General features: G+C 41.3%; 1 protein-coding gene across 4 annotated transcripts; it reads left to right on the forward strand.

The window, feature by feature from the left end:
- Nucleotides 1-830: 830 nt before the first annotated feature.
- Nucleotides 831-6,650, forward strand: LOC111244610 (uncharacterized). Of its 4 annotated transcripts, none has more exons than XM_086980932.1 (7): nucleotides 831-1,360; nucleotides 2,119-2,274; nucleotides 2,651-2,830; nucleotides 4,438-4,588; nucleotides 5,035-5,291; nucleotides 5,713-5,839; nucleotides 6,510-6,650. In XM_086980932.1, the coding sequence occupies exons 1-5, from the start codon at nucleotides 1,103-1,105 to the stop codon at nucleotides 5,109-5,111; spliced, it is 822 nt and encodes a 273-aa protein (XP_086837058.1). In that variant the 5' UTR covers nucleotides 831-1,102; the 3' UTR covers nucleotides 5,112-5,291; nucleotides 5,713-5,839; nucleotides 6,510-6,650. The 4 variants fall into 4 exon arrangements, with proteins under 4 accessions (XP_086837058.1, XP_022647611.1, XP_022647613.1 ...); XM_022791876.2 differs by having other exon boundaries at nucleotides 832-1,360; nucleotides 5,012-5,291; XM_022791878.2 differs by having other exon boundaries at nucleotides 832-1,360; nucleotides 5,095-5,291.
- The last annotated feature ends 5,326 nt before the right edge of the window (nucleotides 6,651-11,976 follow it).

Below are 11,976 nucleotides of genomic sequence, written 5' to 3' on the forward strand. Positions count from 1 at the left end.
AATAGCATGCTACTCATTATTATTTAATACTGTCAATTCCCTATGGCAATCCCATATTTAAAATCTTAGTCAGTGTTACTATTTTCAAACGATTTCCATTCCGATGAAGATTCTAGTTATATCAAACCCAGTCACCTTTGACCCATCATTTTCAAAATAATCGAAAAAAACAGACTCTGATTGATACCTCTCCGTTTAAGCATTAGCGACCCTAGGTTTGCTTCCCCCAAAAATTAAAACCTTTAAAAATCCGAGTGTTTATTTGGCCAGGTTCTTTTTATAGGTTTTTACCTGTGGTACGTAGATCGTGTAGTGAACGCTACGACAGTCGTGTATATATGATGATACACTGCATATATATATATGTATATATATATATGGCTTATCATCGGAGATCGGCAATATTAAAAACAGATGTAGATAAAGAACATAGTTTACAGTCCCCAATGCCTTTGAGTAGAGATCCGCGCAAAAGGTGCAGGGCGGCATCTTACCCAGCTTAATGATGTACGTTAGTTGCGTCATTTCGCTAACTCTGTTCCCCAACGGAGTTTTGCCAAAGCAGTGCAGCGTCGTAAGTTAAGTCTCAGCGTTCGTTTACTGTGCTTTCATATAAACAATAACTCAACCATGGTCTCGTCTATTGTCTGATCATGATTTTTATTGCGTTTTTTTTGGCCACATAAAAGCCTATACATATTTACATCTGACACGTGCGTGTTTTCTACTCGCACGTGGCTCGTGGTTACTACGAACCCTTTATATGCCACGGAAGTTTAAACATGAGGGTTTGGCAATAAGTTTAAGTCGTTTCTGCTCGTGCGGCTATTTCTTGGGCTGATGTCTGCTAAGCGAAGGACGAATCTCTAGTCGTTCTTAGCTAGACTACTGCGAGACTTGGTTGTGGCGAAATAACGAAGTCCTAACGTTTTACCAGCCAGTGCCTGTCACGTCTTTGTTTCTAATCCGACGGGCTAGGCGAGCCTTCGTCTCAGTAGAAATTATGACAATATTCAATTACTAACGGGAGAGCGGCCCGTGATTGGTTCTTAGATTGATAGTTGACAGAGAATTTCCTCGGAGATTACTCGCTTTGCCCAGAATGCCAGCGCGACGACTTCAGAACAATGAGACAGAGAAGCCTCCCAAATCACCGCCGCCGCCGCCAATCGTTCAAACGGAATCCAGCGTCCCCGAGATTCGACCGAAGGAACCGAAACTAACGTTGCGACTTCGCTTGAAGCAGGAGGCGCCTTGTGTCGTGACGGCTCCCACAAAAAGCGGCAAAGACGCAAAAAGTTTAGAATCTGATGAGAAATGGGATGAAAAGCGCGGGCCAGCCGAAAGCTGTAAGTCAAAGGTAAGGATTGGACACTTAACGGATTTCTCTTAATAAGCATATTATTGTAGTTAAATATAATCAGATGTATTTTAACAGCCTCGAAGCTATAACGGTGATGAGAAATAATGGTAGGTAATAAAGGACTATCAGAATTGGACGAAATGTTATCCCTTCACCTTCAGTCCAAGACTGCACTGTAGGATTAGCACTTCATTAGTGGATTTGAGTAACGCACGCATAAGTACCTGCGTAGGTCCTTCGAAAGATAGAATAAGAAACTGTTTATTGATCCTGTAGTTGTATTTTTTTATTTATAGTACAGCTGCTTAAAAAAAGTCAACAGGACATAGGGTCAGCATAACCGAAGAGGTGGAAACAACGCAAATTGCTTGATTACGATAAAATGATTTGAGAGATTCAGATCTGAGGAAATACAGGAGTTATGAGGTCAAACTTGAAGCCATTTGAAGAGTGTCAACAAGTAAGTTAAATAGGACACATTGGCTGAACTAAGTCAGACCTCAAAACTCCTGTATGGCTTCAACCAATATTTATAGTCTATAATAGGCTAGGACCCTGTTTGTATGTGTATATATGTGTATGTATATATACATAATGACGTCCATTGTAGTTAATGCGATTGTCTCATGAATTGCACTCACTATTTGTACCGTTGTTCAGTAAAACGCCAAACGATTCGTGACATATTTAGGTATACAATATTGTGGGGGAGATTTTTACGTACGGTTTTGTATCGATTATCTGCCCTTATCAAGGATGCCCTGTCGCAATCGTCGGCCCAGATCGGACGTGAGCGAACCATAGAGAGTTCTTTGACTTCAAGAACGTTGGAGCAGGATAGTAACGTTCAAGTGATGCCGCCTGCGCTGAGGTCACCCGCTGAAAGCAACAGGACGCAACTCCGCACAGCGGTTAGATCGAGCACCATCGTACCATTACATAAACATGGTCTAAGTAAAAAGTTTACGCTTACCTTTGAGCTAGCTTAATGACGTTTATTGTCTAGTTACGGTTGGGATCAACCCAGGAGTTATGTTGAACCAGTCGCCATTTTATGATTCGATCTTAAGCTAGTCTAAAGATCTTGATTAAAGTGAAGTCTAGGCACTAGAGTAAAGGCCTATTGAAAAAATCCGGCCGTTCGTGTCAACGTTGTGTCCAAGGATCATTGGTTGTTTTATCCCAGCGCGACGTAAGGGACGACAGAAACCACATTCGGAACGTGAAGTATTTGTTTGATAGAATCGTTTGTAATTAACATGTGAATTATTATCGGGACACTTTTAGCCAAGGGTTTCGTTTGAAAAGGGAACTCGTCAAAGTTCGGCTGTTCCCAAAGGCATACCATGTTGCGTGCACCCAAAGCTAATTAAGAACGGCGGCAAGTGTACGGATGCCGCCTGTCAAGTGGATCGGGACATTACCATCGATGAGGTTGAACAGCTTCTTGGCATTAAGATTGATCAGGTAAGTCAATGTTAGATTCGTATGTAGTTTATTACGAGAAACGCAGCATTTTACCGAAACGATAGTAACACGTATCTACTATGTAATTAATATCAGTTCCAGTAATTAAATTTGCGACCACTGGCGTTTTCTTTAATCAAGAATAGCGTTTCATCTGATTCTCCCTCGCCAGGAATTCGGATCTGATGTTTAATCTCGTATAGCCACATTTAAAATCTTGACTCTCAGTTACAAGTTCACTGATCAGAAAAGATGACAATCGGAGCGAGATCTAGGAAATGTGCTGGTTGGAAAAACATTCCATTTAGGCTATTACGATGCGGTTTTCATAGCCGTTCCTGTGAGCAACATGGCAATATTGCTATGGGAAAGGATATTTTACGCTTTTTTTTCTTACGCTACTACGTTACAGATTCCTTCACTCAACGCAACTACAAATCTTTATGCGCCATCATGCTCCTAAGCATTTCTAAACATACCAAACTTTTCCAGTCCCGCCGTCCTACTCAACACAAATCCGTTTTTTGAAATACGTGATCCGGCTTAATTATGGGTTTCAGCCGCAACGACAAACTCGTTTCTCTTCGTGACGTTGACTCGCAGAGACCCACTTTTCGTCATCGGTAAAATTGTAGAAAGCTGTAATTGTGGCGGCGCGTTGCCGTGTGCCGGTTCATGTCAATGCGAAGCCTTAATTTCTCTGCATTTCATCCAGCCTATAGTTTTTTCCTGGTTAAGGTGCTTGTAATCTGCTGTTCATCGCGTACCTTCGGCAAATAACAAGTCTGTCATTTGGGCTTCTCATCGACCTCGGATGGCTGAGCGAGGTGGGGTATCTTTTCCGAATTTCGAATTTCGTCTCTGAACTTAGCAATGTAATTGTCGGACGTATTTTAGAGCCTGAACTGGTTGACAGTCAAACGGACTTTCCTTGGTACCTTCGAGAGTGGAAAGGTTTGTTCCAATTTAATATTACGCCTTGATGGAGCCAATATCCAACGGCTATAAGACCTGGGCGATTTGGGTTTGGTTCAGGCCGCCTTGTCATGGTAATCGAGGGTATTCAGCGAACGTTCCAGGTATGATCATCTCGATTGAAGTTTAACCGTTAAACTTACGCTGGGCCGGTTAGTTGTACGTCTATCCACAGAAGTTTTTACACGTTGCACACGTTGACCCCAAAGGCGGTTCTGACTTTCTGACTGACTGATTAGAACATCTCTGTGGATGCCGTTGTAACCACTAGCAGAATGACCAGCATTTCTAGTTTGAGCGCTTATAAGTGGTAAGATGTCAAAAATAAAAGGACAATGGCTAATACGAGAAGCGGGTATCCGCATGGCTGTTAGGCGAAACGTTTTCACTGCGTAGATTTGTCCAAATTGACCTTCCGTTCCCAAACTAATGTTAAACAGAGTTCAGAAAGTCTAAAGCGATGAGTTTCCAGATGTTCTTATTTTAAGCGGTCAGTGTCACTGCTAACTCGAGGAGGAAAATTCAGGGTTAAAGTCTTTTATACTCACCATTGAAGATGGCGGCTTACCTTTATTCTGTGTGCTAACATAAAAATAGGTGATATATAATTAAAGCAAAATTACGAATTGCAGTTCATAAATGATGAGGCCTACGAGCGAATGCGTTCGCGTATCGAGAACTTAGGCCGAACAGGGCTTGGGCCTGTCGGCACGTCTAGCGTCAACTTAACGCCAACTGAACAGTCAACAGCTTCCAAAGATGAACCTCCACGCCAACCAAAAGGTAGTTCACTCAATAAAATGCCTGGAAAATATTTGTGTTCTCTCCCTTAGTAAGACCCGGAATAACCGGGTAAGCGCTCTAAGAATTTTTTTAAGTTATAAGTTTTTATATAACTTATCATATATATATATATATATATATGATAAGTTATATAAAAACTTATAACTTAAAAAAATTTATATATATATATATAATTAAGGGTCTCCGGCTAGTACATCTTCAGAACCTCTTTAACTGATATTTAGTGCTAGCTGATCCGGAACACTCGGCAAGTTTCTCTTAGGGTAGATAAGTTCCTGTTGGGTAAAGAGATGCACCTTCACGATGTAGTGTACTAGTGTATTGTACGCGTGAGTGATAGAGGAAGTATATGGTAATAATTGAGAAAGTTTGAAATAAGGTCTATTTTTGCAAAACCAATAGCGAAAAACAAGTCTTCTCCTTAGACTACACAATGGGTACGCAACTGGGTACCTACCACAACAATCTGGTGCTCAATCTAGCAGGCGGACCTCTCCAATAAAATAACGAACTCGAACGAATGCGAGTTTAAACTGGTAACGTCGAAAATGCGGGTTGAGCCGATATATTAAACAATCAACGACACAAAACATGGATACATCGGTGTGATGAGTTGTCAGTTGTATGATCACTACAGGGGGCCTCGAGTGTCTCAAGAAGCTTCGAGGCCACTGGAGGTAAGGTAAGTTAAAAAGAGTGCTAATCGTCGCAGTGTTATGCACTATAGGTAAGCGATATAAACCATGATGACTTGACGTCTCCAAAGCACAACTGATTTATAGTGCCCCGATCAGTCAGTACTACAATCTTCTATACATTCGTTCCCTATACATTGACTGACTATGCAACGTGCGGAGCTTACGAGCCGAAAAAATGCAACGGAGCTAGGCTGCAAAAGACTTCGATCCTTCAGAAATAAATGATGAATACTTATTTCATCACTAATTCAGGCTGAAGATGCTGATACGTCATCAGCCCATCAAAATAAAGTGCTCGTATTAACACAAATCTCCCGTAGGGCCTAGATGAACATGTCCCCAAACCCATAGAGCTAGTGGGATATATATACCCAAATGTGGCTAATTACGAATAATTGCGAACAGGGTCAGGAAGCAATAGTATACAAAAACGTGCACATCCAAGGCGCCTCAACCGAGACCGGCGTATTGATCAGGATTTGTTGAGAGCGTTCTTAGCATGGAATTCGAGGTCGTCGTACCAAATCCAAAGGTTTGTAGACGGGGGAGGCGGGAAGGGGACTTCCCGCAGCGATTGATGTAACACAAACGTGATATATAAAGTACAGATATAAGACACTTGTATAAATTTTTGATTCTTCAGAACTTTTTAGCAGTAATCGTGCATCCCGAGATATTCGTAGGTGAAAATCGTCTAACTACAACAGATTCCGGCAACATCGAGTTACAGGCCGATAGCGTGCCTGAAATAGTTCTCAATAGGGTTCAAAAGGCCCAAAAAAGAGACTAACTGTTGGACTAAGACCAACAAATAACAAGCTGGTATTCCGCGTTAAAAAAACGGACGTTGTTTTCTCTATGCAAAATAGCATCCTTTTCAATAAAAGGTCTAATTTAAATTTTTACGCTCTGATCCTTATTCGCGAAGGATTTGATAATTTATTTGAATTGCGAAAACAACAAATTTTGGTTGTTACTCCGCGGTTTCGACACCCAAAATAGTAAATGAACGCATGCCCGTTATGGAGGCCATGTCGCACCCCGTATATTTATATATGTGTGACGTTATATATATATTATACGCGTCAATACTGCCAATTGCGGTGGATTTCTAATGGTGGGTATGAAATCCCTCATTCTTGGTCTGTTGTAGGCATTTTTTGTTCTAAGTTTAAAAAAACGTCTGGATTTTTCTATTCCAGGAAGTAAAGGCTGCATACGTTCAGAAAGAACTCGCTAAAGAGTAATTTGGTGAATATACAGTAAAAATCTTGTAGCAATTTTGGCTAAATCCGGAGTTAATGTCATGCCAGTTTAGTGTCATACTTAATAAAAACTTCATAAAATAAAAGTAAGTTAGTCACCTGTGAGACTATCTTAAATGATGTGACTGTTCATTTCACTGTCAGCGTAAAATAGAAAAGCGTAAAAAAATGTATATCAGTGGCGACCATGAAAATTCAATCTTAAGGTATACATTTCGTTAGTTATTGGAGCTTAAGGGACCGACAAAGACTGTTGTTGTAGAAGAAAAAAAATGGAAGCTAACGGCGCTTAGTTGGCGAACAAACAGCCACCGAGTAGCTCGTACTCTATCATAGCGGTAATACACGACATCAGCGTATTTCGTGTGTATTGGTTAAATAACTGATAAACACATTGCTGCAAGTGCTTAACAAAAGTCATTTGTTATTTACCAATTCCATATAGTAACACACGATGGAATTATCAGTACAAAGCCACAGACTTCGATAAATAAATATATATATATATATATATATATTATATATATATATATATTTGTATATTAGTTAACAACGATAACCTGTTTTTCTTTTATTTCGTTTTAGTTTCGTCGTAGTTTTACACCGATGTAACCTCGCAATATTGTATTGAGCGTTCCTCGTCATTTTAGGAAAGCTTGTTTGCTGGATTAGGTCCCGAAATGTGGGTAAAAAAATTTCGCAGTCATGTGCAGTAGAAAGTCATATGCGTACATTGTTATTCCCTGTTGAATCCAAAGTTTCTATGAATACGCGAGGTGTTCTTGAATCTGGTCAGAGGAACCTGGAAGCGCGAGTTCCCTTAGCTCTACCAATACGGAAATAGCATCTCTAATGCACCCGTTTATAGTGGAAGGTTTAGAATATAACTGAATTGAAGAACTATAGGTGAGCCCTAGGAGATATCTGTCACTCAGCTCGGGAAGCAACAGCAACATACATGGAAAACGCGAATTTCTTGTCCCTTCATTCCTTGCTAACATGTTGTCTTGAATGAAGTTAAGTAAATATTTGGTAGAAGGTACTTAATGAGACCTTAGCACAGCCTTAGTCAAGATCGAAGTCTCCGTCATCGTTTCCTTCATACTTTTAAATTGCCGTATTAAAAAGGGACCGAATCGGCATAACGTCCACGCGGTATCTCGAAAGAGTCAATTAATGCAGTCGACGATGTGTGTCATTGTTCAGTGGTTATCAATAATAATCATGGGTATTCTATCGAATCAACCATAAAGATTTTAACAATTTCGAATGTGTCAGATATTCGGGATCCTGCAGCAATAGAAAATGTGTGTTGTGACGCGGGCATTGTATATTCCTTTCTATGTAATTCTTAGTTCTTGTGCCACAGTGCAAATAAGGACTAATAAAGATTTCTAATTCGAACCGTGTATAGCAACACTGAATTTGGTTTATCCAAATCTAGCCTCGAAAGACCACTCAAGTTTATACGTGCAGACATCCAGCAGGTGAAAATCACTAAAAGATCTCTTGCTATACTCAATTACAGGGTCATTTTCTCATATGTCTCATTAATAATATATTCCTAATATTAGGACGGATGCCAAATTGTGTGCAGATCTTTGTAGGGGTAATTTCGGTCTCATTTTATATTTATCGTCACAATATTTATGGTGACCGTTTTTATGAAGCAAACGACAAAAGCGTGTATCATTACTACGGGATTATATTGCAGCTAGTGCTCTACGATAGACGTCGTCTGTCGCAGTTGGGCCCGTCAAAAACGGGTCATAGTCATCATTATTAGCAGCTTCGTCGGAGCGGCAGGTACATTTAGTTTGCCCGATTAGTTTTGCACCAGTCAAATGAACGTTCAGTAGTTGGCAAGCTAGAATCTTTGGGGAAACACTCGTCTGCACTGTGGATACCTGTGGCGAAACGTTTGAATCGTCGATTCATGAATCGGATCGTTGAAGGGCATCAGGGAAGCATCGCTTGTCGCGCAACAGTTATTTAGACAACAACCTCGCTAGATAACAATATAATTATTAGTGATTTCATCTTCGAAACTACATACGCCCGTGTAGTAATATGTCCCGCAACTAAGAACTTAAATATTATATTATATAATAAAAAGAACCAGTCTGCTACGATAATATATACAATATTCAGAAGACAGTAATGGCAATAACGAAGTTGTTTACATGACAGAAATAGGTTCAATCCAAATACTAGAAATCAAATAAAGACGCCCACCAAACATATGACGAAACTGAAAACAACTGAAGTAATATAATATTATTATTATATATAATAATAATATATATATATATTATTATTATATAATATAATATTTATATAATAATAATATTATATTATTCTTCTTCTTTTTTTGAAATCAGTTCCGCAGTGTGAGTGTTCGTCGCATAGAAAGGCTACATGGCCTCTATGGGAACTGCTTAAGAATTACTACCATACGTAGGTTCTTGCTAATTTGATCCTTCTTATATTGCTTTAAGAGAAGGCTACTCGAAATTGTTCCTTATGGTGGAAGTTGTTTCAAGTCCTACGCTAGTACGCGTTGCTTTGAGGCTCTTATGAGCATCTCTGATGAAAGTAACCATTAATGAAACTAACGGTTAGAACAAACCCTAGCAAAAGCGAAGTTCTTATACTCGTTTATAGTTGGCCAGGATCGCGTATTGGTGCTCCATTGGGTTATAGACATATATCATGACGTCTAGTAGCTATACATTTTGCTGAGAGGGCCGCAGCTGATCAAGTTCACTGCACAAAGGCTGACATACTTCCTAAGTTCTTCAAGATCGATGGTATCAATATCTCGCCGATACGAACATAAAGTATATAATCGAGATGCCGCAATGCAAAATGGAAAAATTTCAATTGATAATTGATTTATGTGAAAATACCCGGTGGTGAATGTAAACCAACGTCTTTCTTTTATCTAATAGCGAAATTTCCTCAGCAACAGGTTCAGGTCGCTATGAATATCGCTTTACCATTTGCGTTTAGCTTTCCGTAAAATTCATTTACTTTGTTATATGAGTTGGTGTCTCGGAAAATTGTACTTTTTTAGCGGCTCTCAAACGTTGGCCGTCAGCCTTGCAGAAATGATTGGCCCATTTGGGCCAGATGCGACTTTCTGTCGGGTGCCCGCCTCCCAGTTCGGCAGGCACTGCTTCTCATATTTGTTCTCTTGAAGCCGTTGAGTTCGTTCTGGCACAGCTACTCACTAACTCAACTGGGAATAGCTCCACTCATTAAGTAAATCTTGAACAGCTGTCGCAAAAATTTGTTCAGCCCTGCCATTTGAATAAGATCCCATCCGAACGAAGAACACAGAAGATGCGATTCGAGTAAGCGGGCAAAAGGGAACGAAGTATCAGGCCAGTCATAAGAGAACATTTATCCTCAATGCGTTCTATAGGTACTTCAAACTCGAACGCATGCATAGATCTAGCAATTTTCAAAATAGAATAAGGCATACTACATAGGTAATATATATCGTCGTATTTTTGTTCATAGACTTTACTGCATAAGATGATAGCAGTGTATAATTTAATCTAAAAAGTTCAGGAGGCAGTTCGATGTGCCATTATGAATTATGTTCTTACTTGTACAGTACCCCCCTGTAGTATTGCATAAGTACGTTTATCAAGATCAGCTTTTTCCAAATACAAGTGCTTTGGTCGATAATTTCTTTGACGTGAGTCTGACGATTGCGTATTGCCCATACGCAAACATACCTATCTGCCCATTGGTAGGCTGCTTTTCACAGCTTGAGAACGACCGTCTGGGTAGAAATTGACTAGCCGATACTTCGAAGTCTTTTACACCTTACTTCATACATGCCCCCAAGAAAATAACGGAAAACGACACTGGAATTGGGCTGAAAAGGCGCTCATAAGGAGAGCCTGCCTGCCTGTCCTGTCGCGTCTGCTGTTTTAAAAAGATTTTTTTATCTATTTGCTTTTCCTTCCACTGCAAGCGTTTCCTGTTTTGATGTGTCATCCGATTGTCTTAGCAGCGGTAGCGACACCGCCGGTTGCAGCTTAAACCAACCGACCACCGTGCACTTTTAATATCGTCGTCAAAAAGGTTCACTATTCTACGTTCGCCTTTTTCCGGAAACGTAAGCCCCATCTCTGCTTAGAGGTACTATCACTTTTTCTCATATGAACGGTTCAATAGCGTACCCTGCCAACGATTCTTATAACCTACCTAAACTTCGTAGACAGCGATTTTTTGGACGACCGCGATATATGCAAAATGACAAAATGGAAGTGTGGTATCTCCATTCAGTTTAAGTCTCATTTTTGCTGAAGAAACGAGCTGTCAGCGATCTTTGCGCTCTGCGCCTGATACGTTTTCTGCGTTCAAAACCCTCTACAATCCGGTTGGATTACACTCGCAAAGCGTGGCCCACCAAAATAGTGCGTTCAGCGACAAGCATCCTTTTCAGAGGCGTGCTGTGCCGAGTAAAAAAGGGAGGCGCCCGAGTTTTCTCTTTCCATGCGCGGCGATCTTTTGAAAAGTGGGGCAATGGGAGACCAGATGGGGGTTCGAACTGTCGAAGCAGCCACTTCCACCATCGGGATGGACGGGGCCTTTTCTCTCCGCCGCAGGCACCGACACATCGGGAATATGAAGGAGAGTTCAAGAGGTGAGGGAAGAAGAGAAACCAGTGACGGAAGAAAGCAAAGGGGCTGTCGCCCGTGAGACGTCGAGGTATTGCCGGCCAACGCCTTGAAAGGGGTGGGCCCAGTAGAAAGGTGGCCCTAGCGACACTAGCGCAGTGGGCGCATCTGCATACACCTGCTGCTCGACTCGCAGCGGGTGCAAGCGCGGCTGCGATCTTTTTCCCTCAGCTCGTCATGACTACTAGTGCGAAAACGGTAAGCGGTGAATTCGTTTATACCAACGAATATCTACCGAGCGTTAGAATCCTAGAGACTACACAGAAAACCGATTACACAGATCAGCTGATCCAGATGGCACTCGGCACCTGTCATCCACAGCGACGCGACGGTAGCAATACAGGATTGGGAATTGCGAACGCCAAGATAGCGGTGGCTGCCGCCGCCGCAGCGGAAGAATGAGCGTAAAAAGGAAATCGGTCAAACGACCAACTGCTCGAAGCTTGCGTGAATGCTTTCGGTTATGCGTGGTCCTGTACGCACACATCGACGCGCTCACATCGGGCTACAGGTTCAGTATCCGCAGATGGATGTATGTAAAAGCGAGAGAAGGGGGATAGGGCGAGAAAGCCAGCGAAAACTGAAGCTGTAAGCCTTAGGGGGTTTTGTAGGTGCCCTGGGACTGTTTCGCTCCTTTTTGGTTAGTTGTACACTGTACGATGTATAGAGTTGCACCGCATTCGATCTATGGCCGTGATCAGCGAAAG

This window comes from Varroa destructor, unplaced genomic scaffold (genome assembly GCF_002443255.2).
Source record: "Varroa destructor unplaced genomic scaffold, Vdes_3.0 BEIS01000002.1, whole genome shotgun sequence".
NCBI lineage: Eukaryota > Metazoa > Arthropoda > Arachnida > Mesostigmata > Varroidae > Varroa > Varroa destructor.

Excerpts from the sequence above, each read along its gene's own strand:
- LOC111244610 (XM_086980932.1), top strand. The coding sequence starts at position 1,103 with ATGCCAGCGCGACGACTTCAGAACAATGAGACAGAGAAGCCTCCCAAA. Across the intron at positions 2,275-2,650 it reads GGACGCAACTCCGCACAGCG|CCAAGGGTTTCGTTTGAAAA; the intron begins GTTAGATCGAGC and ends GGACACTTTTAG. Across the intron at positions 4,589-5,034 it reads ACCTCCACGCCAACCAAAAG|ACTACACAATGGGTACGCAA; the intron begins GTAGTTCACTCA and ends TCTTCTCCTTAG.